Source organism: Zonotrichia albicollis, chromosome 14, assembly GCF_047830755.1.
Source record: "Zonotrichia albicollis isolate bZonAlb1 chromosome 14, bZonAlb1.hap1, whole genome shotgun sequence".
NCBI lineage: Eukaryota > Metazoa > Chordata > Aves > Passeriformes > Passerellidae > Zonotrichia > Zonotrichia albicollis.
In genome coordinates, this window is record NC_133832.1 from 17,044,036 (window position 1) to 17,071,146 (window position 27,111).

A 27,111-nucleotide genomic window follows, 5' to 3' on the forward strand; every position below is an offset into this window, starting at 1 on the left:
GGGACAGGGACGGAGGCTGAGAATTCCTCCCATTGTGCAGGCACTGATCTCCTGGAAACGTGTGCAGCTCATTCTCCTGGCAGCAGCATCCTGCTGACCTGTATTTACCTGCAGTCTCCTACAAACTAGATATTGTTTTATTTTTATTTTATAAATTTACACAGGCAGGTTAACCCCATTCTGAGCTGAGGATGGCTATTCCAGCCTTCCCTCTGCCCTCAGCAGATTTTCACATTGTATCTCTCGTAAATCTGCACAAAAGTTTAGACAAATACTAATAAAGATCCAGAATTTAAGGTAATTCTGTGTATGCCTAGGATATAGACTAACATCTGCCCTTGAATGGGGAGCATTCAGTTGAGTTTGGCCATTTTATGGTTCATTCTCTCTGTACAAGTTGACTGAAGGAACATTCTTAAGGTAAATTAAAATTGATAGCTGAAACTGAAAATCAGCATTTCCTGTCTCGATGCCGTGCATTTTTTAAGCTGTACACAGCCATCTGCAATTAATGCTCTTTGTTGTATATCTTCTGTATTTACAATATATTTGACAATAAAACCTTTTTTGACATTTAATCAGTAGCAGAGTTGTTCCACTCTCATTATATATTCATGAACTTTATCACCAAGACAAGACATAAATGTTGAGCTTCCCTTTAAGATCAGACAGGCATTGATATTTGAAACATTGAAAATTGAGGGGGGTTGTTGCTGTTCTACATTTGTGCAGTATAAAAGTTAGAATAGATTCTTCTTTTTAAGAAAATGCTCAGGTTTGAAGGATGGAGACAGTGAAACTTCAGGACTGATGGAACTGTAAGAGCTGGATATTCAATTCCTGATTTCATGGGCCATCAGAGGCTGCTTTTTCCCCTTTTCCTATAAAGCTTATAATATTAGTTAAATTTGGATTATTTTTCTCATATTTCAGATGGAAGTTGGAAAGGCAGTAGGAAGAAGAGTCTTGCAAGTTCTGTTTGTTGATTGACTGTCTCTAAGAAATTGATGTGAGGAGGATTTTGGCATTTCATCCTTGAGAAATATTCCCCCTCATTTGCAGCACCCCTTCTATTTTTCTGGATTTTGACAAAGTAGATGTTTTTTGGAAGCTGAGTCCAACTTTATTCCCTTTCTCTGTAAAGTCTAAGATCCAGGCAGAAAAGTAATTTAGAGAAAAACAGATAGTACAAGTAAGATCTTCAATTTCACTTTTTAAACACCAAGCATATCTGGGTATATCCTGTATGTTAAATGGCATTTCTGTGTCAGTGAGTGATTGAACTTTAATACAAAATACTGAAACAAAAGGGAATTTGCATGAAACTTGAAGGTATCTTCTGTTTGGGAGGGTAATCTCCAATGAGCCTCTCTGAATTTAAACTCAGTGATTCTGTCTGTAGAAGAAATATTTGCATTGTCCTATTGCTCACAGGTGATACTGATTTTCTCTCTAACTAAGTAACCGCTCCTCTTTCTGCCTCAAATAATTACAGCCCAAACCTTGCCCCGGTGCTATGCAAATGGAAAATCCCAATCATCAGGATAGCAGTGTATTTTCAGTTTGGATTTAAAAGAAGTATTTTATTTATTAGATGCAGTTATGGCGCTGAAATAAATGGTTGGTGCAGTTATGTAACATCTCACCTTCAAAATTTAATCATCTACAAATGTAATTTATTTTTCATAAGCTCCTTGCTTTTTAATATGATTCATTAATTTTTTTTCTTGTTGGTTGTTCATCTATTTTGAATGGAGACTCCAGACATTTATTTTTCCTGTTCCTTAACGCTTGGTGTGGTTGATGTAAAAGTATTTTGAAATAATGTTCGTGTTATCTAAATAATTTCGTTTTTAAAAGTTTGAAGTTGCCCAGAAGGTTGTGAACTCCCAATCACTGTCCATGGCCAGGCTGGATGGGGGACAGTGAAGGTGTCACTGCCATGGCAGGGGTGGCACTGGATGGGCTTTAAGGTTCCTTCCAACCCAAACCAGTCTGGCATTCTATATTTCTATATTATTTGAAGCACATGAGGTATGTGACAACAGTGTGGTCACAGCTCCCCCATTTTTAGTTATCTTAATTGTATACATGCAATAACTTCTAATTTAATTAAGACCAGCAATATTCCACATTAGCCTGTGTGTCAAAATCCATGCAGTATCCTATAAAAAAGTCATTAGTTTGGTAATATCAATTTAACAAGTTTTAGCTCATTAACCTTGACACCAGCAGTGCTGGAGAGAGGAACCTTTGGATATTGTTGTTCTCACTCTGGAAATGGGCTGAAATCCGTGGCCATTATCCCTGGTCATCAGTTACGGCTGTGTGCTGGCTCTTGTGGGCAAACACCACAAATTACAGCTCCTCAAGTCACCTTAATAAATGGCTTAGCAGCTATACAACATCTCACCTTCAAAATGTAATCATCTGCAAATTGCAGAAGTGCTTCTTCAGTTAGTTCTTTTTCTGTTCTGGCATTGTGCTTGAGAAATTGCAGTTACCTTTGTAATGAAGTTCTTGGTTTAGCTTATAAATATTATTTAATATTGGTGCAGGTACCATTACCAAATGAGAAAATGAGCAATGACTTAAAAGCAGGAGACAAAGAAATCAAGAAGAAACTCCAGCAGTCAAAAAGCTGTTGTGTATCGCACATTTTCTTTTATGCTTGTAGAATCAAAACACCATCAATGTTGAAAAAGACCTTGAAGATCATTGAGTCCAACTTGGTGTTGTGTGATTTGATGCCTCAGACTGGGTGATTCTGATTTTCAGAACTGAGAAGAGGCAGAGCAGAACTCCTGTTTAGCCCCATTGTTAATCACAGAGGCATCTGAGCAGCAGTGAGAAGGGATTCTATAAAAATACAGGGTATTTTCTTGGAATCAGCTTCCCCTGATCCCTTCCAGTCCTTGAGAGTCTGTCACTTTTTATGATTTGAGCATTTGGATGTAGAGAGAATGAGCACCCACCTGTGAGGAAGGGCTGTGTGGAACAGGGAAAGAAGAGGGAGTTAGAGCATCGTCTTAATGTGGAAGTGGGAAAACAAAGCAAGATGAATGTGGAAAACAGAATATTTTGTTGTCAGCTTTTTGTCCTGTTTGTGCCATTGTCAGATTTTCATGGGTTTATTTTATTTCCCTTCCCCTTTCCCTTTCCCATTTTCCTTAAAGGAACAGTTTAACCTCAGACAAATTTTCAGCCTCACTAAGACTAAACAAGGTCAATTTAAATAAACCTAAGTATATATGTGTTTTTTTTATCCTGGCACATTTGTCTCATAAAAACTGAGAGGTTTTTTTTTTTTGTTTGGTTTTTTTTTTTTGTTGTTTGTTTGTTTGTTTTGTTTTCTTTTTTACTTTGGCATTTGCAGAAATCTAATCCAAAATGAAAAGTACATTAGATAGAGTAAAATTGAAATGTTGGTTGTCCTCCAGGTAGTGGGGAAGAGCACAGTGTTGAGGTTAAGTGAGGTTTTTCATGTGCAAAAAACTCAAAAAACCACTGTATTTTGTAGTCCTGTGAATTTGAAAAGAGATAATTTCAAGTGATCTTACCTTTGAGAATTTACAAAATGTAAATTTTTGTTCTCTTTATACTGCATAATAAAATGCAGCTATGTTAAAAATTCATTACAAAATAAATCTACTAAATTGTTATTCTTTTAAGATATGTAACATTTGGCTTCTAAAATCTCCTCTGTGCATTGAAACTGGGCTTTTGTCTTTATCTAAGAAGCATTTTTCGAGTAATCCATAAAATATTTTTTTTTAAATTACTGATGACTGTATGGATGCAAAAAAAAAGTGCAGTTTTATGAAGTCTTTCATCTAAGACCTAATTCAGATAGAATCACCTGTACATGAAATCAGAAAATTAACATGTGCTGGGTAGTTGGGCAAACATGTCTGTAAGGCAGAGCTGCCTCTGCAAATATTGGATTTCTTTCTAAAGGGGATCTTGCATTATTTGACATTTATGAAAAACTGTCAGAGTTTTATGTGAAACATGTAGTGACATTTCTTGTGGCAAATGTATGTTATTTTACATTTGTGTTAAACCCCATGTGGGGGCATTTCTGCATGTATATGCATGAATGTATCTCAGTATATTTGAAATGAGAACTGCAAATCAGACTGCAGATTTGCAGACTGCAAACCTCTAATTTGGAGGTTTGTAGTCTGACCATGTTCACTTGAGATTTAAATATCTTTCACAATATTCAAGCTTGATTACTTGGCCTCACCTGAAAAATGTAGCTTAGAGCTAAGGCTTTTATCTGGGTAGCTGTCTTTGTGTTAGGACTAAAAATTCCTGCCACTTCCAAGGTGTTTTGTATAGTAAAATGTGTATTTTAGAAGTTTCAAAGATTTTTTTTGACCAGTATTTTTTAAAGCTGGCCTAATTTGTGAAGTGGAGGTTCAGCTGCAGCCTGTGGGGCTTGGCTTTAGGGGGGATCGTGGTTAGGGGATGTTGGTGAGCAGTGACAGGGATAGAGGACATTTGCAGCAAAGCCATCTGGAGCTGTGCAATGACCAAAGCTCTCCGTGGCACTGAGGGAACAAAATCCTTCACCTTTGGCCAAAGCCCTGGGCTCTGAACGCTGGGAGTGCCAGGCTGGAGCCACAGGCTGAGCCACAGGTGTGCTGGGACAGAGCGCATCTCTTCAAAAACCTCAGCAGAGTGTGATCCTCTGTCCCTTTTCTTTGCACACAGAATCTCAGAAGTGAAAAACAGATCTTGAGGCTTCACAAAGTAAAGAGCTTTGGGAAGAGTGGATTTGTCATTATGTTTAATTTGCACATACCTCACCAAAGCAAAGGCCAGGGGAGCCAGGCCGAGAACACAGCTGTACAGGCAGCTCAACTAATTGCCTCTCCATCCTCAACCTCATTTATCTTCATTTCTTCCCAATTATACCAAATTATCAATAGTCTCTGTTGCATCAGAGTCTTAATCCCCTTTATTCAGGCAGCATTAGATAGTGGCAGATGAATTCTTGGAGGGAGTCAGGGTAAACAGCCATGAAATGCCACCTCTGGCAGATGGCATTGCTCACAAGAAATGTGACAAAACATTTGGAATTTGTTACCAGGCATTGGTATGAGAAGGCAAGCTGTCAATATTTTTTTAAATGATAATCAAGGTGGTGCATACTTATACCACAAGCAGAAATGAATCCTGTCCAAAACCTCAAGCTTAGTTAAGTTCAGTTTGGCACTGAGTTATTCTGTTTTGTTGCAGAAGCCTCTCACTTTCTCTTCTTAAGAAATAGTTTCACTTTATCTAGTATCAGTATCAACATTTTAATAATGTTTTTTCTGATGGTAGTTGTTACTTTTTTCTTTGTATAGCTCAGGAAGAAATTCTAGCCTGAAGATGTAGAGTGTCCTTTACAGAATAACAATGTAGGAATGGTTTATTTGACATTGTTGGTCAGTTCTAGGGGTTGGATCCTGCTCCTTAGAGAAGCTAATGCTAAACTCCCACTGGTATTCCTGGAGGAGAATTATTCCAGAGGTGATGGGAATACCCAGTGGCTGAGCTTGCAGAATGAGAAAAATGTTCTGAAAAGCAAAGATGGATTGAATGTGTGAGATGGATCCAAGTGCTGTGGTAGGACCCAGTTCAGATACTACTGTGAGCACAAATGAAAGTGGTTGTGAACGGAAGTACAGAGTTGGCTGCTAATGTAGTTCCAGGGGTTTTTGTGTGGTTGTTTTTAGGCTGGCATTAAGTGAAACTCAGTAGATGTCCCTGCTGACCTTTGCTGTGAATTGGGTTTGCTCACGAGCTCTCGTGGTTCTGGCAGCACTCTCAATTTTTTGGAAGTCAGGAGTATTTAGTGCAAGGGATCAACTGTCAGATGTAAGAAATGGAATTAAATTAATGTGTACCTGGCCTGAGGTCCCACCCGGACACAGCTGGTGGGGCTGTGCAAGGGGCTGCAGCCACCGATCCTTTGTGGGGACATTCTTCTGTACAAAAGTGTGCTGGGCATCCCTCAGCAGCCTCTCCTTCTCTGGTAGCATCTCCAATGAGTTTTGTGCAGGTGCTGGAAGTTTGGAAAACTGTCCAGGTGTATATTAAGGCCACAGATTTTGTTTAATTCTTTCAAGCCATAATTTGCATTACATGGAGTTCTCTTAGTATTAGGAGATCTTGGAAAGATGATAAATATATGATCCATTTATGTCTCTGCAGATTAACTCAGCAGATTGCCATCTGTAACTCGGACTGTTCTTAATATTGATTTCAAAGAAATAGTAAATGATGAATTGTTGAAGCTCAAATAACCTGATTTTGTAGTTACCTGTCTGTCCTGGATGTCAAAATATTCTCAAAGCCTCTCAGAATCAAACGGAACTATCTGCTGAGTTAGTCAAGGTAAAAATACACAGTATTTTATCTCAGTGGTTCTTTCAGTAAGTTGTTAAATATGGGGAAATATTAAGTAATTTTTTAAAATTGTAAATTGTGGTGAGTGAGGGTATGGGTGATTATCATCGCTGGAATACAAATCCTGGTTCCCTGCTTGCTGCTGGCGGCAGTAGTGGAGTTCAGAGGGATGTGTGTTTATCCTTTCTGGCAGGCAGCCCTGCAAACTGTATTCAAGATCTGAAAGTTAAGCTGTTTTATTTCTGGCTTGTGCATCATCAACAGTAATAAAAACATGACAGACCAGAATTTTGACCTTCTTTCTCTCTGTGAAATGAACGTGTTTCTGAAGGCAGCCTGTAGTCCTGCAGTAGAAAACGGTTTTTTTGTTGATGGTCCTTAACCAGAATAGATGCTGTGTTCTAGTACATCATTCTTATCTTTGTATAGAAAAATAAAACAGTTGTCACACAGTTGTTACTAAAAATGTTAGCAATAAATGTACTTCATGTTCTATAGAAGAAACTGAATAGAGTTTTATAACTTAATATTTAATCCACTACAAGAACTAGGAGCTGTCAGAGGAGGACAACAAATGCACAGTTAACCCTCCCAAACACACCTTCAAATAACACCAGGTGGTTTTACACAGTGCAGGCTCAGGTATCTGACTCTGAGAGGTGCTTGTCAGTACCAGTGCATTTTAGTGACAATTGTTGTAAGAGTTCATGTCTGAATTTCTGTAAATCTGATGTTTCATCTTGTTAAATGTAACTTTTACAGGGTGCTGTGGTTGTGGAAGTTGAACCACTGAGGTGTGTTGGGTGTTTTGGAGTTTAGCTGGAGGTACTGAAGGTGATGCTGAAGTTTAATTGATGAGCAGTTTGTTCATCTGCACTGGTCTCAGAAAGCAGCAGAAAATATATATATTTTTATATAATACTTGGCTGTATTTTAGGAGCGTTTTTGCAGATCCAGTTTGCAGGGATGAATGGCTCTGTCTGCTGTGAGAGGGAGAACAGGTTTCCTGCTGCTCAGAGCTGGGGCAGCAGCAGCTGGCTGTGATGGTGAGACCTTGTTGTGGCTGGAAGGGCCTGGGAGGGACAGTGGCACCTGCCAGGGCACCGAGGGGACTGGGCTGGGGCTGGGCTCCAGCTCCAGCTCCTCTGTCAGCACGTGGGAACTCGCAGCACATCTCATTTACCTCCTCCCTGTTCCTTTGTTCACTTTAAAGGAAGCAGTTGATGGTTTGGGAGGGATGGTTACATTCCTAGATAAATATTGCAACTCTGCTTTTATCGTCTCAGAAAGTATCTTCCTGAAATTAATTGTTCTTAATTAATTTGGCATCAAATATTCGGACATATTCCCAGTTACCTTTAATGTCCTGTTTGCTGTGAAATAAACTTTGATTTTGCTGTCATCAAGACTTTTCAAAAAGTTTAGAAATGATATTCAGATTTCAGATGCCTTCTCATTGTGTAATTATCAACAGATTACTTCACCTAAGTCCTGACAGACATATTTTTTAAGTATGACTGACTGATGGACAGATTGGGAATTGCTGAATTAATGGGCACATTTCAAAGCCTTGGCAGGGCTAGGCAGTAATTACATCTGCTGAACCACTTGATAAGTTTTTGGAAGTAGCCCAGTAAAGCCATCACTGGATTTCTTGAGTTTTAATATCTTACCCTACACACTTCCATGGCTTTCTTGTAGGGTACACTCCAAAAGTTGATACAGCCCAATACACACAGCCAGACAAATCCATGAATTAAAGCCTTAAATGCATTTCAGATCTGCCATTTGGATTTCCAGATGGGTGAAATGATTTGGGGGGCTGATTAAAATCTTGTTCCCATTTTTAAATTTCAGAATTTCATTTGGGAGTAATAAGGGACCACAGAAAATCCCCACACATGCATGGCCTCTATAAATAACATTATCTACTGCCAATACAAGGGACAGAATTTGGGGTTAAATGGGTCAAAATCCTGACCCAGAGCAGTTTGATGGTTTTCTGACAGGAAGGTGACACTTGACCAGGAATGAGACCTGGGTGGTCTCTCCCTGACCTTCCTGCAGTGAGAGTCTCAGTTTTTGACCTAATTTTGTATTCCTGCAACACTCAAAGGTTGATACCATGAAAATGTTGACAGAAAGTTGTAGGCTGAAATGTTTTTGCAGAAGATACTCTGTGTAGGCCAAAAAAGTGACCATTTTTCCCAATATCAGGGTGAAGTTGGGGTACTGGTAAAATAGTCTGGAAACACAAGGATTGGGAGTGCTAGGAAAAAGCACTGCTGTGTTGTTTTGGGAGTCATGGGGTTCTGTATAATCAAAACTTTTCAAAGGCCCTGTATGTGCTGGACACTCACAAGAAGTTAGAGGTGAGAAATACTTTGGAATTACCAGTGCTGAAATAGCAACGCGCTGAATATTTTTTCTTCACAGCTGTTGTTGTGCTTAATATGCCCAACAGGATGAAAAATGTGTTTAAAAATAATTTGAGAATAAAATTGGCCAGTGAAGATGGTATTGCTTTTTACAATTGGAGTTCAATTTTTCAGGAATGCATCACAAGGAGCAGTAAAATGACAGACATAGATTGAAACAGTGTGGTTGTGGAATTCAAAGGTAGCTCTGACAGAGAGGATTTCATTCAGCTCAAGCAGACAGATTTAAGGCTGCTAAAATGAATTTGAAACCAAATGAAAAGAAACTGTCACCAAATTGAACTGTGATTACTTTCTGGAGATCTTTCAATACCTAAAACCAAGACACTGATTTAATCTCTACAGATATGTCTTCACCAAAAAAAAAAAAAAAATGCAACAAACGAACAAGAGATTTTGAGGTTTTGTTCTGAAGAATGGAAATGCAGAGAGAGGCTTATTGCTAGAGAACTTTTGGCTTTAAGAGTTGCCTTAAAAAATTCCTGAAGTTAATAATGGGTGAGTAGCAGCATTTTCAGAAAAACTGAAGCTGAGCCTGTTGCTTGCATTACCTTCAAATATATAAAACAAACAGAGACACTTTGTGATGATAAATCACCTTCCAGTGGGGCTGTGGGGTCTGTCACTGACATATATTTTTCCCTTTATGTTTTATATACCTAAAAAAAATTACTAAAATACATCTCTGTATGTACTGTAAGCTCATCATACAAAATACAGAATTGAAATTTTAAAAAAATTAAAATCAAAATGTGATATCTTTGCCTTATGGATGGCACCTGTTTGGACAAAAAATGGCTCTGAAAAATTGTGGTTAAACATGAATTTGAAGCACTAGGAAGGATTCAGTTTATATGGATGTATTCGCTTCTAATTGTTATGGCAACAAAGAATTTGAAAATACACATTGATATGTTGCATGTCAGATATGTATTTGCTGATCAAACATGCTGACAAGTGTGTTACCAAATAAGAAAATTGTATACTCAAAAATAAATACCTTTTTTTAACGCTGCATGGCAATTAAAGACTGAGTGTACCAGCACAGGTTTGCATGTCACATACTTGATTTTTACTGTGAATCTGCTTCAGGCTTGCTGTAAATTTCTATGTAGTCGTTTTCTTACCCTATGGGCATAGATACTCCAGGGAAGAATGCAAATTTTCTTTTGAATTGTTCTTTTTTAGCTGTGCAGAGGGACTGTGGGTGGGATGGATCAGAGGTTTCTGTGGGGCACAGGGGTAGGACCAGAGCCCTGACTCGATTCCAGTTCAGTTTCCTCACTGGTGTAACAGGAGCTCCCTCATTCTGCCCTCAGCTTTCCCACCTGCAGCTGACCACACTGCCCTTAAAAACACTTCACACCTGAGCAGTTCTAGGTAAGAACTGTTCTAATTATTATTTCATTTTTAAGAGGTTTCCTGCTACATAGGAAATGCAGCCCAGATGGAGAGATGGAGCTGTTATCTGTGGGACACTGCAGGCTAAGGATGCATTTCATTTAATATCACTTTTATTAGACATTGTACACTCAGCTGTATTTTTTTCTTTCTCTAAGGAGAAGTGATAGGGGACATAAGAATACAGGAATGGGCTGCAGAGATAAGTGTATTGCAATTTATTCTTGTGTTGCTGGCACTGAATACTGGAGCAGATTTACAAGTGGAATTTGCAGAGGGGAAAAGTTATTGTTGTCCCCATCTGTAAGGAGAACTGGTCCAGTGATTTGGACTATGTGACATAATTTAAATTCAGTTTCTCCTTCCACTGCAGATTTCCTGGGTTTCCTTAAGCAAGTTGCTTTTCTCACAGGGCAATTCTCCATCTGTAAATTGGGAATAATGGAATTTTCCTGGGGAATGAGCTGGGCTCAGAGAGCTGGGGGGGCTCTGCTGCTGCAGCCTCAGGGCCACGAGGCTCTAAGAGGCAAGAGAAACTTCCAGAATTAATTCAGTGAGCTGAGTTTAGACCGTCTGTGCCTAGGGCTGGAAATACCCAGGGCAGAGGGAAACTTTCAAATGAAGACTCAGTTTTTTCTTTTCATTCAGAAATCCCAACAAACTGCCTTCGGCCCAATTTTGTGGCCAGTGCCCTGATACGTGAAATTACAGCTACAAAATGTGTTCCTAAGCAAAAATTCATGGAAAAGTGTGTGTGTTTTTTGAGGAAGAATAGAGGAAGAAGCACATGGAGAAAATTGAAACTCACTTGTTATAATCAAATGCTCAACATTTCTTCCAAAAGTCCTTCATAAATCACACATTTAACTTCTGAAACGCACCAAATAATAGCACCCCAGATTCACAGTAGTCAAAGTGAACAACTTCCACACTAAGTAGCAGTCAAATGTTATTTGAAAGAGCTGATATACAGTATATTAAATAACAAAGATGCTGACACAGCCTCAACTGTAGTAGTTCTAATTACTGCACTATGCCATGCTACATTATATCACATGGCATAATTTAGTGTATCTTTCTTTGTCAGTGTATTACTCATCATTTTACAAATTACAACTCTTTTATAGGAAGGTAATTCATACTTGGACATAGTGCTAAAATGATGGAGTGTTTTCCTTTTTTCTCAATCACTGATCTTTCAAACTTTTGCTTTTAGCAGTATTAATCATGTTTATTAGCCAACTGTTGTCATAAAGAATGGAATTTCTCTGTTACTTTCATATTCAATTAAAATGGTTTTTTGCTTGCTGCCTCTATCTGCTGCACTCCAGTAATCTATTTACTTATTCTAATTGAGACCCTTGTTCATAAATTCAAAACAAAATCAATACTGCAGTTACATGTTTTTCTAACAATCTATAATCTAAGTGGCAATGTGGGGTGTACCTGAGAGGGGAGGGATCTTAAAATACCTTGAAATGTTCAAGAAACTCTGGAAATGTTCAGTCTAACTTTTTTTTAAGTGTTCTGTTTTGTGGACCAGATGTATTTTGGAATTCAGTAACATGGTCTCCTTAACCTGCTGTTTAAAAGGAATTTGTTATTCAAGTGTGTAATACTGAAAAAACTGCAGTCTGTAAAATTGCTGCAGAAGACCAGACAGAGATTCGAGACACCAAGTGCTGTTTCCTAGACTTTGTGCTTGTTGTAGACAGTAATTACTATGCATAATAGATATCTGGACTCCTGAGCTGAAATTGCTGAATATTGATGATTTCCCAGCACAGCCTGTGCCCAGCTCTTTTAACCCACAAAGTGAAGGGTTTCACGTGGGGCATCCCCAGGGTCAGGCTCAGCAGTGGAGGGGCAGCTGCTGAAGCTCAAAGATATCCAAGCTCGAGGATAAACACTTACAAACTCTTCAGGGCTGAATTCCAGCTGGAATTCAGTGGCACTGGAGGAAGGGAATGGCCAAGTGCCTGCAGGACTGACAGTGCAGAGACCTGATGGGCACAGGAGTGGACTTGGATGAGTGTCTGGCAGGGACTGGTGGCCTCGTGTCCTGTGATAGCAGGAGATGGTGGCTCAGCCTCTCAGTTATTCCCATTCTAATAATTCATTTAATCATCACTGATGATTTCGTCCTCTGACATTTAGCCTTTCCTGTTTCCACAAACCAATGTTTTGAAAGTAGGTGATGCTGAAAGTGTCTAAAAATATTTTTTTTGCTCTGTACTTACTTACTAATTTATTTTTTGAAAAATTCAGGTGCAGGTGCCAGGTGCTCAGCTGTGGTAAAGGAGTGTTGGCTCTTTGCTAGCCAAGCAAAATATCTCAGAGTACAGGAACATGCCATTCATGGCTTGCTGTGCCCTGTTTTGCAGGTGGCAGTGAATCCTCCTGGGACAAGGACAAGCTGCAGTCTCCCATCACGACGGGATCCCAGCACAGCATTGGGCACCCCACGCTGTCAGGGCAGTCCAGCCTGGGCAGTGCACACCCGCTCAGCCCTCTCCAGCAGAACCACCTGCTCACCAACAGTACGTACTGGGGTCCTGCTGGGAAAGAGGAGAGCCTGGAGCCCTGCTGGGAGCTGGGCTTGCCTTCCTTCCCAGCCTCGGGGAGCAGGAAATGATGGGGACATGGGAGTGACAGGAGGGTCAGGCCTTCACTGCCAGCTGCATTTGGGTCTGATGTCCAGGGCACCCTCTGCCATTAGTCCAAGTCCAAGTGCCTAATCCCTCTTGGAACAGTCACTCACTGCTGGGTTTGGGACTGTCGGTCTTTAATTGTCATTTCCATGGAAAAATAATCATACAATTGCTTAAAAGTTTAGCTATGTGAGAAAATTCTCCTCCAGATGGAAATGATGACCCACCAAATAAAATATGAGAGAAAGGAATAAATGCAGAATGTCCAGGTAAATGGTCATGCACTGAACCCAGCTATTCAAAACAACTGGAATAAAATGACACAGGTTGGATTTGGAACTTGGAGCTCTCCAAAAAGCCATCTCTTCTCTTTCCCTTAGGAAGGGAGCAGGTGGGAAGCCATCAGTTCCACATCTGTGCACCCAAAGAGGGAAAGAAAGGAAGGAAAAAGTATTCAAAGAAGGATTTGATTTGGGATTAGCATTTTAAAAATTATTTAGGAGTAAAGTTGTTCCTATAGTTGATGATGGATGAAAAATGAAAAGCTCATTATTTATGGACTCTTGTTCCTTGTTTAAACTCTTTATCCTCCAAGTTCTCGAAGTTAATTTTTGGTGTTAGTTTTAGTGGATGAGTGGCATTTCTGACTCCTTACACAATTTTTGGAGTGGTCAGTTCATTGCTGCCTCTGTCAGGCCCCAGACCTGAGCAAATCAGAGCTGTTGAAATGACTGCTACAAAATGAGCCTGGTTGTTTGTGGGAAGGTGTGGACCTGAGCATTTTGGATTAAGTGTCAGTAGTTAAAAATCACCAGGTCATAGGACTCAAATTCTCTGTGTTTGTGCTTTCAATTTATATTCTTGCATAATTCAATACCTGGATTTTTTTTACACACAGACACATTGTGTTCTTTTCTCTTAAGGATATTTTCCAGTGGATTTTGTGGTAGGTGAATGTCTATAGGCTGTTAAAGGCTTTACTGGATGTCAGACATTATGCCCAATGATTTGCAAGTGCAGGATATATTTTCCTCATAGTCCTCTGAAATGTTTGACGGATTGTGTCTTAAAACTGGTGATGTGCTGTTAAATTCTGTTTGTAGTTTGCATTTAGTTTGCATGTCAATTGGACTTTAAGTAGACATACAACTCAATGTGGCCAGATGGTGTCTGGGAGTTTTGGAACTCTATAGAGGATGAGGAAAGATTATTGGGCTGTTAAGGGAGATCTGCAGGGGAACAAAGGCTTGTGGATGCAGGCACTGGAGGGGATTGTCAGAGTGGTTTGAAGTGAGGGGAGATGTATGTGGGCATTGCTTATTGCCTATCATAATTAATATTGGCGTGGATCATCATATAAAATAGAGAGTGAGTCATTAGACATCACAGTTGTTGATCATGATATGCTCATGTTAAACAGGAATAGTGTGGGAGCTGGGAATATTGCAATGCTGCCTTTCCTGGTGGGCACCGTGGTGTTTTTATATCACTGGAGTCAAATTCTGTAGGAATAACATAAGACATGTCAGTCAGTGGCATTTCTTGTTGTTAGTTCTGTCATACACCAGAAACTGGCCTTCTGGTGACTGGCCTTCTCCTTTAAAATAGTTAGGATAAACACAAAAGTTGAAAACGTTTTAGCAATAAACATTCTCAATGGTTTGTGGTAATGACTAGCTATATGTTTGTGGTATTTAATACTTGCACCTGAATTTTTTAATGAGGATTTTTTGTCTAAATGTCATTTAGAAAAATGATAAGACATTTTTGTGTGGCAGAGTGGGTCCTGATTTTTGGGTTTTATCCTGAAAAATTAATTTTGGATGCCCGATGGTAGCTATCTCCGAGTGATCTCTCTAAAGAACTCTTGAATGCACAATAACTATTTTTTCAGTAAATTGGTGTCTTGCTCTTCAGTGCAGTCATTACTAAATACAAGAAGTAATACACATGCTGAAATGGATATTAATGAAGTATGAGAATCCAATTCTTGCTAGCAGTAACTTCACCTTTTTGGCAATGTCAAGATCTGCAAGTTGATCCAAATAAATTTCATACCTTCTTAAATTGGTTTATATCCATAGCAGAAGACAATTTAAAGTGACATTTTGAAAATTAAAACCTCTGGCGACAATTTTAACCTCTCATTACGTGTTGCAGTTCACAGACCTTCTGTACAATTGCTCAGTGGTGTCTGTAATCCAAGCCACAGCCTCCTGGATTTGAGAAATAAAGTATAAGAATTTAGTGTGACATTGCTGAGAAGGTGTAATGGGAAGAAGTCTTGGTAGGAGTGTGTGATCAGATAGAGTTTTTAATAAATATTCATCTGATATGTTGGAAAACATGCAAATTATATGCATGTTTTTTGGGTCTTTTTCCTTCTTTAGTTATCTTAACTAAAGAGATCACTAAACTGGCGCAGTTTTATCTTTATTTTCTGTCACTCCCCAGCTGTGTGTTCCTCTCCCCAGTACAAACCAGCCTTTCCTGGGCTGCACAGACAGTTATCCCCTGTGGAACCATAGAATTCATAAGAATTGCTGCTGTTGGGCTTGAGTGGTGGATGTTGCAGTGAGATGGGACAGCCCTCAGAGTGTCCCAGGGGCATGGTGGATGCTGTGGGCTTGTCCCAGTGACATGGGGGATGGTGTGGCCCCTCACGGTGTCCTAGGGACATGGTAGATGGTGGATGTTGCAGTGGGATGTGGGCCCTCAGGGTGTCCCAGGGACATGGTGGAGGATATTGTGGGCCTCAGAGTGTCCCTGGGACATGGTGGATGGTGTGGGCCCTCAGGGTGTTGCAGGGACACAGTGGATGGTGTCACCCCTGCAGGGTGTCCCACTGATGTGGTGGATGGTGGATGTTGCAATGGGATGTGGGCCCTCAGGGTGTCCCAGTGACATGGTGGATGGTGTGGGCCCTCAGGATGTCCCAGTGACATGGTGGATGGTGTGGGCCCTCAGGATGTCCCAGTGACATGGTGGATGGTGTGGGCCCTCAGGGGGCCCTCAGTGACATGGTGGATGGTGTGGGCCCTCAGGATGCCCCAGTGACATGATGGGTGTTGTGGGCCCTCAGGGGGTGCTCAGTGACATGGTGGGTGTCATGGCCCCTCAGGATGCCCCAGTGACGTGTCTGTGCTGTCCGCAGGGATAGACCTGCCCTTCATGATGATGCCGCACCCCCTGCTCCCCGTCAGCCTCCCCCCGGCCTCGGTGGCCATGGCCATGAACCAGATGAACCATCTCAACACCATCGCCAACATGGCGGCGGCGGCGCAGATGCACAGCCCCCTCTCCAGGGCAGGGGCCTCCGTCATCAAGGTAAGGATTCCTCGTGGCAGGCAGGGATCTGCAGTGGTGCTCTCAGCGAGGAGGAGGATGAGACTCTGAGTTCACACTGCTCCAGCTCACCTGCGCTGCTCCCAACACTGAGCAACACCCACACTGCAGCCAGGGAGTTCTGCTGCTCTGATCTGTCAGTGAGTCTGTCGTGTCATTAAAAATGGACACTGACACTCACTACAGGCTAGAGTAATATCTCTGAAAGCTTCATAACTCTACTGAAATGCTGTTTAAAGTCAAAGTTAAGAGAAAATGCTGTAGGACATGGCAAGAACTCTAGTGCACTGCAAATCCAGAATAGGTAAATAGCAGAGAAAATTATCACAAGTACCTTAGTGAGGCTGAAGAACAAAACAGGAATTCTAGCAGTGCAGAACCAGAGCAGGTAAATACCTGAGTAAATTATTGCAAGTACTTCAGTGGATAGAATCTCTGGTAGCCAAACCTGAACTTCCTTCTGGTTGGTTAAAACTTATTTGTATTTTGTAAGGCTTGTCGTAGTCTCTGCCAAGTAGGCTGTTCAGAAAGGTTCTTGCCTGTGTGGAGAGTTGCTGTCCTGTCACACACTCAAAAATGCATTAAAACAAGAAATTTTCAAAATAGAAGTGTGTAGGATCAGTGTATGTGAAGGATTGGTGTGATGGGATTCTCTAAAACAGTGTGTCCACTTTTTACTGAGCAAAAATGAAAGGTGTTACCAGTCTGACGTGTGTGTGTATTTGCATGCACATGTGGGTTTGTTGTTGACAAAGTAAAATGTTGTCAGCTTTGAAAGGTCATTAGTTTAATCCATTTTTCTTTGGGTTTAAATATATGAGTCTATAGAGCTATCTGTTCTGGAAAGTAAATGTCTTCAATATTTGTGTTCATTTAAACTCATCTATCCCTGTCACTCTAGAATCTGACTTCTGAGTTGCTTTGTTCTTACAACTCTCACTGATTAGCTGAACTGATTTGCTCACACATCTTTATTGTAAAACATCTTAATTTTAGTGTGTCATTATTTTATCCTTGAGAAAGTCACTGTTCCCAACACTACAGTCCAGTTGTGCGAATACATTAGTGAGGGTTGTGTTGTACTTCCTTTTGTCACAGGCTGGTGCTTCAGGAGATTTTGTTTCTAAATCAAGCCAGGAAAGGAACTCACAGTGACCAAGCACGTGTTTGTTGTTCATGCCCATGTGTTCTGATAGCAGCATCCTCTCAAGGGGCACAGCAAATGTCTCTTGTCACATCACTGCAGTAAAATTCTACATCTCTCTGTTGAGGTTCTGGAGAGGTTTGTTTTCCTTCTGATTTGCTTTCTGGCCCAAAGCATCTCCAAAATTACCTCAGATTGTTTCTTATTTTTACTGGGAGTCCATGTCTAGATTAGGGCAAATACTGTTCTGAATGCTTTGGTTTTGTTGACTTTTTTTTTCCTCTTGGATTCTAGGGAGTCTGGGAAAATGCAGGAGTGACATTTCCCATTAGGATCCCTACTTAGGATTAATATGTGTAAAAACTTCTCTTTATCATCATTGTACTTGCCCAGTTGTTGGCTGGGTGGAAAAAACATCTCTCTCTGATATCTGACTGTGTATTTGTTACTGCAAGTCATTAAACTATTAGAAATTAGTTGAAATTCCATTAATTTTAAACCATAACCTTTCCTTTAAGTGTTCAGAGACCTAATTTAAACACAGCAGTGGAATATTTGTAGCAGCAAGTAAACTTGCAGAAGCTTTGATTGTATTCTAAATGTTACCAGTATGTCAACATGAAGATTAAATACGTATTTGTAAACAATGCCAGTCCTTTGTAATTTAACCTGCAGTTTTTGCAGGCAGCTGGGTTTCAGGGTATTATTTAGCAGGCCCTTGCTGATGGGAGTTACTCATTTACAGCAATTCTTTCCCCAACACCTGCACCAGAGGAGACACAATATCTCCACAGCAACACTAGGTCTGGCCAGCACTCTGGTGGGAATTATTTCCTCTCACGTTGCAGAGGAAAATGCACCAGTAGCCAAGGTGACAGAGGCAGAGTGGGCATCCTTTGCTGTGTTCCTCTCCTCACCTGTCAAGTAGTGCTGCATCTTTCTCTAGTTTGTCCTGAGTGCTGAAAGAGTAGATGAATTTTGTAACAGTGTGAGGCTCCCTTTGTCCTTGCCTTCAGTTATGTACAATCATCCAGCACAGAATGGTGACCAGCACAGAATGATGACCAGTTAACATGAAATTCTTGCACAAAACGAAACATGTGAAAAAAAGAAAAGCTTTGCTGTTCCTGCTGTCTGTAACTCTTATTGGAGGACATTATTTAAGTGCATTTAATAAGTACAAAACATATTAGTTTTCAATAGAGTGCAATCCCAGCATCATGTTTTTTACTTAAAATGGGAGAAATTAATCAAATACATTGAGTGTGTGTCTGTTTCCATAGTCTGATGACTAAAATACCACTTGGCCTGTTTTCTATAGGTGTGAGAATCAGCTGCTTTGTAAGGTTTTGAATGAAGTCATTATGCTTTTTATATCACGTTTGCCATTTAGAAATAAGCTGTTCTACCAAGATATGCATGATCAGCAAAGTTAACATTTAGTGCTCCAGAAAGAAATGTCATAACTATGAAGCTTGATTTCTCCCTGACAGGAACACCATAAATTAGGGAGGCACAATGGCCAGGCTCACGAAACCTTCTTAGCCATCTCTAACATGATGTGATGAGATTACAGCAGCACCAGCAGCACTGTGGCTGCAGGTCTGGCAGTGCCCCTGTGATAAATTCAGCCTTACAGGGATTCACTGCACATCTGAAGAAGCTTGCTGGGTTTGAAACTTGGCTCAAATGGCTCAGAACAATCTCTGTTATTGAGTGAGGGTCTCACATGGCCAAAGCAGAATTTGACCGGCACTGAGTTCACCACCCTTTCTCTTCTCCCTCCTGCATCCAGTTCTTGTTATTTCTTCATTTTCAGAGCTGTTCTTTGGCTTGACCTACTCTGCAATCCAGGAATGGCCTGGACGGCAGATTAGGATCAGTCTGGGGTGAAATTGGGCTAAGTACACTTGAGTCATGGTTTGGGCTAGAAAGATCAGTGGATGCCCAAGGCCAGGTTGGGTAGAACACTCTGGTCTCATGGAGGGTGTCCCTGCACCTGGCAGGGCTGGAATGAGGTGACCTTTAAGGTCCTTCCATCCCAAACCACTCTGTGATTCTATGAATAAATGTAGCAGTTTACTGTTACACAATAATTTTGTTCCTGAAACTCAGAAAAATCTACTCAGTGGCAATATATTCAGAAAGAAAGTTGGGATGAGCCCTTTACAGAAAAGTGAGAGGATTTTTCATGGAAGTTTGTGAAACACTCAGCTCCAGAGAGCAGTAGCTACATAATGTGAAGATTTTTGTTTTACAGTGCACCTGTAACAGATATGACCTTACATGACTGAAAACACTGCTGTACACAATTCCAGCCAAGGAGCAGAGACAGGACAGGGGACAGGCTTGGGGTTAGGAAGGTGGAGGGAAGGCTAAAGAGCCAAGTCTGGAGGCTGTGACTGTGATAATCTTGGATTGTTCACTGAAAGGCCGCTTCCCCTGATGTGCTTGGGAACAGGCTGGTGGGAAATACTGAAATACTGAGTTAGGCTGGGCTTGAAATTCTGGGAACCAAACCCAAACCAGGGCCTTAAGCTGCTCCTTTTGTGTTAGATATGCAAAGAGTAATGAGACAAAAAATGCCAGAAATCTGAGACTTACTTTCTCCCAAATCTCCCCTGCTTCTCCTTTTACTTATCTGACATATTTTGCACCCTGCTTCCTCCTCTTTGCTCACGTCTCACCCTCTTCCTCCTCGTGCTCTCTCCCTTTCCTTCTGGCAAACAGCTCTTTGGAGCTGCTGAGGGATGTGCTTCTCCCGAGTAGGAGTAGTTCTGAAAATTGGTTTCCTGCTGTCCATTTTTCTTCTTTTGTCATCCCCTCATGCTTGCTGTATTCCTGCTTTTATCCTGCTTACTCTCATCAAGGTCCCAGTTAGGAATAAATGGTGCTTTTGTTAAGTGCAAATGGGAAACACAGAAAAAACAACAAAAAAAAATTAAAATGCTTTAAACAAATACAGCATTTTTATTTTCATATTTTGTAATTCCTTGAAAATTTCACCTCAATGCACTTTGGTAACTAACCTGATCAATGGAGCAAAGCCTTATTTGTACAGTGGGATCTATCTAAACATGCAGTAGAGACTTCTGAGTCTCCTTCTCTTTGAGCTTTGTTTTTCTCCTGATTTTGTGGGATTGTTAAGGCATTTGTAAAGGGTGTATATGACATGATTTTAAATTCCCTGAAGAGAGTACAGATGGGCTGTGTAATTATTGCTGAGAGGTGCTATTTTTCTGTGTGCTCTACAACTCACATTCATAATATTTACCTGACAGCCAGAAAAATGTGGCCATCTCAGAATGCTCTGAAACACTTCTTCTCACAATAGAAACATTTCCCATTACAGAATTTCTAACATCCGTAATTTCATATCTCTCTGTGCATTCAATCCATTATGAATTGTTTTCAGAATATTGCAACATTTATAAAATCAACCTTCTCTACAATGTATGTGATTTTTCATGTTGTTAGATTTATTCTGTCCTGTTCGAGAGCAGGCAGCTGATTGCTGGGTGGGACTGGGATATGCTGGAGGAGGGACATGGGAGGCACAGGAGTTTGTTTGCTTCTTAGAAGGTTCATTTTTGTGGCTGTGTTTGAGGTGAAGGAGGAGGGAGTGTGCACGTTTGTATCTCTTTATTCACTGATTCAGAGAAATTACTCTGCTGGGAGATGTTCAGATTCTTTCAAATTGCATTAAATACCCTTCTCATCTCCTCCTCTGGAGGGAGGCTGTCCCTCTCGCTGCAGTGCCAAGAACACCTGGCTCCTTACCACCCTCACTGAGATGTTTTAAGCATTGAGAACTTATTTTAAACTTCCAAGTGGAAAAAAAACCCCAATCAGAAACATCTCTTTTTTGCAGAGCTTGCAAAGGAAAATCGTTAGGCCAAGCACATCTAAGCTCTTAGTTCTGGCTCAGATCTTTTTAGTATTAGCTTAGTCATTTGCATTTGTCCTTAATAACTGATATGGCTCTAATGCAGATGAGGTAGAGCATTTTCATCATTAGTCCTGGGAGTGCCTTTCCTGCCTTCCATGGCAGCGCTGGGTGAAGCAATTCAGGAGAGGGGCACAAGTTCCAAGTCTCCACCGTGAGATCCTTTCCAGTTTCAGGCGCTGTTGTGCTCTCAGATTGAAAGTAAAACATCAAGATCTTAATCCAGGAGTGAAGGTTTCCATGGCTGTCCCAGTGACTGCTAATTTAAGAAGCAGGGAAGGAGGCAGCTCCTGTTTGGCTGTTTCCCAACACCATCTGATTAGCTGCACTTCTCTGTTTGGCTGAGCAGCTGGAAATTAATGGATTGATAGGAAGTAGTCACAAGGTAATGGAATTAGTGAGTGAACATCTGGTATTAAAATCAGTAAATGTAGGGGTTTTTATGATTTCTTAAATTCTGTGAGAAAATAATTGCCAGTTGACTACAACTGAAACAACTATATGTACACAGTGGAAAAAAAAAAGTGCATTTTAAATGGCAAAGTACATATTTTCTGCGAAAGACTTCCCTATACGCTGCAAAAGATGAATGGGATCCAGCTGGCTTTCAGACACACAGATCCTATCTTGGTTTTTAGACCAGCTGTTTACCTTGTTCATCTCCAGTACCTACAGCAATCACAGGTACTATAAGTAGCTCAGAAGACCAACAAGTCACCCCAGCCTTTGTGTGTGCTCATTTCCAGGTGGTATGACTCAAAATCCAAACCAAACTGCTCTTCTCTAGCCCAGGAATGGCTGTGACCATCCTAGTTCTTGTTGGCATCAGTTCAGGTGTGCCACAGCTCCTGCTTCCTGTGGCAGGGATATTCTTTTCCCTGGAAAAGCCGAAATTGAGTAGTCTATCAGTTAAGGACTGTAAACTTGACAGCAATATTTAAAATCTACTGGTTTTTACGATTCAAACAGTGTTAGTATCAAGTAAGGTCAATTGGAAAGAAATACATCTTATTATTAACTAAAAAAAGGCAGTGTTAGCAAGTCTTTGCTGGCTGGAATTGTGAATTGTGTTAACTTTTCTTGTTCTTCTCCCTTGGTGAGGACGGGATTCAGACAGAGAGGGGGGAGCAGAGGTGGCTCAGCAGGGAAATGGGGCTGGAGACTCTGCCTGCCCATCCTGGCTTCACAGGCCCCTCCAGGGAGTCAGGCTCTGGTTTCTAGAATTTTTTTATTTCTAGAATTTTTTTTTATTTCTATTCTTTATTTTGAGAATATGAATGGAGATCTTGTAGCTGGGGGAAGGGTGAGGTGTGGCATAATGAACATCCCACTGTGCAAGTTAATGCTGGGAATTTTTTTCTGCCAGTTCCTCTTGTTTTCCCATCATGGTCAACATCAGAAATCTTTCTTACAACTCTTGAAAACTCTAATGTAGGCCTAAAGCCAGTAGAATCTCCATTTTACCTTCCTTTCCATTTCATTAGATAGGGTGAATTCCAGCCACTGCAGAGCTCTGTAGAGTAGAGCAGCAGCACCTCAATTAAATATGAAATATCAAGATAAATGTGTGAATAAAACATCCAGGACTCAGACAAACTTCCAAAACTTGCTTGTCAGCAGTGAAATGCCATTAAATCCTCTAGGAACTCATTAATAGATTAACATTTGGAAGAGTAATTACAACTACATTACAACTCAGAATAAAGAAAAATAAAAAGGATAATCCAGCAGCATCATTTCTCTAAACTCTTGACATAAAAGGAAGATCAATACTATAAAAAAGCAGAGCTAAGGAATTAAGATGATTATGTCAAAAATAGGTAAGCTGTTCATATATATTTCAAATAAAACTACTGTGTAGTATTTGCTATTATTGGTGTGGAATGCTCTGTCACAGGGGAGGGAAGAGGGATATTGAGCTGAAATCAAGGATCTGTCTGGAAATTGGGTGAGTTCATGACTTCAGTGCCTTTCAGCTAAATCACAACTAAAATCAACAATGTCAAGCTTTGTAGCTGCATTTTCTGAGGCAGAGAAGGACACTGATTTTTAGTGAGACAAATATATTGCCCTTCAAGAGGATTAAATACTGGAAAAGTCCTTTTTGAGAATTTATGTTACAGCTCTGTAAAGGAAGGAAAAAAGATGAGATAAAGTAGGTACTGTAGGTAGATAAATAGGTGAGATCTTGAGAAATGTTTTCATTTTTCATAAAATTCTCACAATCTGTAGAACCTTTATATATAATTCATTCAATTATAACCTGGAATATTAATCTTGCAAATTTATGAATATGAATAAATATAAATGTGGAAAATATTACTTTATTTAGGAATGTTTCTTTATTACTGTGAGTTTACCTTGTGTGTGACCAGACTGCCCTGCACAGTGCAGGGGGAACTGAGCTATTTTCAGCGAGAAAAAAAAATATGAAAAGTAACGAGGTTGTAAAATACAAAGATGACAAATCAAATGAAGTCATCAATGTGTAAAACAAAATGTTAAGATTTTAGATTTGCAATTTTCCTATTTAAATGCCCTCATTGATTTGTTACAAATACTGTTAACCCTGTGTTTGGAAAATGGTGAGGACATTATCACTTGTGTTCTCATTTGTAATAAAATAGATTAACTTGCTGTGAAATTTTAACTAGGCTGAGACACAACAGTAGCTACCTAATGAACCAGAGCACATTGCTGTTAAGTAGCTAAATAGATGCATACTGATTACAGGACTGAAAAATGGATCTGTTTACCAGCAAAAGAAGAGTCTGCTCATAGCATTATTCATTATAGGAGGGGAAATTCAGCACATTTCTACATAAACATTTAGAAATGGACAATTTCTTGATCCGTATGCAGCCTCACATGGTGATAATCCATCCTCATTTGGAGTATGTATGATAGAGAGGGAATTTCAGCTCCTTTGTTGCTTAGAGGGAAAGCTCTGCATTCCCAGTGCCTGTACATTGGTGTAGCTGGTAAGACATTAGATAAAATAATCAACTAATTCCCTTAGAAAGTGACTCGCTGTGTGATTTAGAAGGACATTTTTATTTGACACTTGTACATCTGCCTGAAGATTTCAAACCAAGACCCTGAGTCTGAAGGCAAATTACTGCAAGCAGAGATTATTTCATAGTGAGAGACAATGGGAAATGCAGTTACCAGAAGGAGCTGGAATACTTTGCTTTTCCAAATCATCAGCTTTTGAATTACTCAAATAACTCCCATTTAAGATGACATATATGGCTGTTTGTGTGATATCTAAGTGTTAATTCCTAGTCATATTTGTTCATAGGGTTTTTTTGCAGAACAGTTGGCATGTCCTCTCCTTGGCTATTCATTTTCATGGTTGCAGTAGACAATGAAATTTACTTAAACTATGCACTCTTCTGTAAAATTAATCATTTCAAAATGATATCTTAATTGTAAATTGAATGCTCTTTGTGGTTAAAAGAGAGGAAATAGTGCCAAGGAGGACTGTTAAAACTGAAATCCATGCAAATGAAATTGCAGTCAATGTTGTAACCTGTTAGCAGGAACCCATTTGGAAGCTATTATTTGCACAAAGGTAAAAACTACACAGGATTTATCACTCAGGATTGCATGTGTGTGGTTTGTTATCTAGGACAGTACTTTTTGAGGTAAGAATGTGACTTTCAAAAGCAACTCAGTGAGCAGCACATCCACTAAGTCCCAACTCCATTCTACTCATCTGTTCATCTCAGCAACCTCCCAACCCTCTCTTTTGGAGGCCAAAAGGAAGAAAACACAATTCGGTGAATTGGATCTTTTTTTCCTCCCACAGAATTTGAAAACTAATTTGTATAAAACCATTCCGTTTTCAAAATTATAAAAACTTGTGACTCAACATAATACACTCATATCTGATCATTAAAAGTCTCCCTTTCAGATCTATTAGTTACTGTACATTCATTAAATAACAGATAATTAGTGAAACTGATCCATTGGGGATTAACAGCTATGTAATAGATACACATCTGTTACATGGTTTTGGGGCTGGGTTGTTATTTAACGTACAATAACAATCCTATTAAAACCAGGTCTGGTGCCACATTCTCAGCTGGTGTGGTTGGAATAGGGAAATGCCATCCCATGCTCTGAGGAGGATCCAATCTCATGTTCCCTTTGCATAACTCCCAGAAGTATCTGTAAATACAAAGATGAGTGTGGCTTAGAGGGATGGTTTTAATGGGTAACAGAATATTCTTGTTGATCTTGCTGGCAGTGTAATTAATGAATTGCCCTGATACATCCAAACAGCAGTTTTTATATCAAGGATTTATAATGGAAAAACTTGTAGGAACCGCCATGTGCTTCCCAAAGCTACATTATTAGGGGTTAATATCAAAGTTTGTTGTGCAAATATAAACGTGACATTTTGCATGTAGACTCTTGTTTTGCTTAACCACTGGTGCTTTTCATGCAAGAGGGAAGTTTGTACCAGAGCCACAGCATTTATCATTTGTTCCGGTGCTGTCCTGAGAAGATACTGATGTAATTTATTCAGGTACTGATTCTAGTTACAAATTCACAAGTACAGATGCTAATTACAAATTTGACTGCATTTAGTGACAGTTCAGTCCAACTGTGAATTGTTTATTTGAAATGTGACTCATATATGGCAATTTCTCTACCTGTAGATTAAAAGTAGTTCGTGAAAGCAACATGAAAGAATATTTTATATGTTCCTACATGAGAAAAACTTAGAACATAGAAAGTTGCCAACAAGAAAAAGGTGGCAAATGATCAGCTAAGCTCAGCCACGTTGTTTGTAGAACCCAGTGTTGGTTTTGGCTGTAGATGACTACACTGCTCTTAGACACGAGTTCTGTTCTCTGTTTACCTCACCAACACCATTTGTTACCATTACTTTTAAGCCAACCACACTGTTTTAGCCTGAAATCGTGGATGAAAGGGCCCAGCCTTGCTTTGCTTCTGTTTGCAGGAGAGGATCCAGGACAGCCCTTCCCCGGCGCCGTCCCTGGAGGACAGCCAGCGGCCCGGCAGCCACGCGTCCTCGCACCCCAGCAGCAGCGTGTCCAGCTCCCCGTCCCAGCTGGACACCACCCCCGACAGGATCGGTCAGTGCCGCCGCCTCGCGCCCCTCACAGCCTCTCACATTCCCTCACAGCCCCTCGCTCCCCTCACAGCCCCTCGCACCCCTCACCTTCCCTCACAGCCCCTTGCTCCCTTCACAACCCCTCGTGCCCCTCACAGCCCCTTGCTCCCCTCACAGCCCCTCACAGCCCCTCACAGCCCCTCGCTCCCCTCACAGCCCCTCGGTCCCCTCAGAGCCCCTCATAGCCCCTCACAGCCTCTAACTCCCCTCACAGCCCCTCGCGGCCTTTGTGTGCTGGGAACGTGCGGGGAAACGCTCGCTTGATATGAAATATGTGGGAAGTTCATCCCTTGGTTTTTTAGTTAAAATTAAATACAGTCTCAAGGTGCGTCAAGGGAAATATAGGCTGGATGTCAGGAAGGAGTTTTTTACAGAAAGGGTGATGAAGTTCTGGAATGGCCTGCCCAGGGAGGTGGTGGAGTCACCAGCCCTGGATGTGTTTAAGAAAAGACTGGATGTGGCACTGGGTGCGCCATGGTTTAGTTGAGGTAGTCATGGACTCAATCATCTTCAAGGTCTCCCAACCTAGTAATTCTGTGAATTCTCTGAAGTTCATCACTCAGCAGAGCCCAGCCCCTCCTCTTGGGTTCCTTCTGTGCCTGTATCCCCTGCACAGAGGGATCACCCCTCTGTGATCC

General features: G+C 40.6%; 1 protein-coding gene across 6 annotated transcripts in view; it reads left to right on the plus strand.

Annotated features, from left to right (window-relative positions):
- Nucleotides 1–27,111, plus strand: part of DACH2 (dachshund family transcription factor 2) — a 239,234-nt gene that overhangs the window by 167,182 nt on the left and 44,941 nt on the right. For all 6 annotated transcript variants that reach the window (XM_074551314.1, XM_074551311.1, XM_074551316.1 and 3 more), the window contains exons 4-6: nt 12,626–12,781; nt 16,047–16,219; nt 26,300–26,435. In XM_074551314.1, coding sequence (XP_074407415.1) covers nt 12,626–12,781; nt 16,047–16,219; nt 26,300–26,435 — 465 coding nt within the window. The remainder of the gene's footprint in view (nt 1–12,625; nt 12,782–16,046; nt 16,220–26,299; nt 26,436–27,111) is intronic.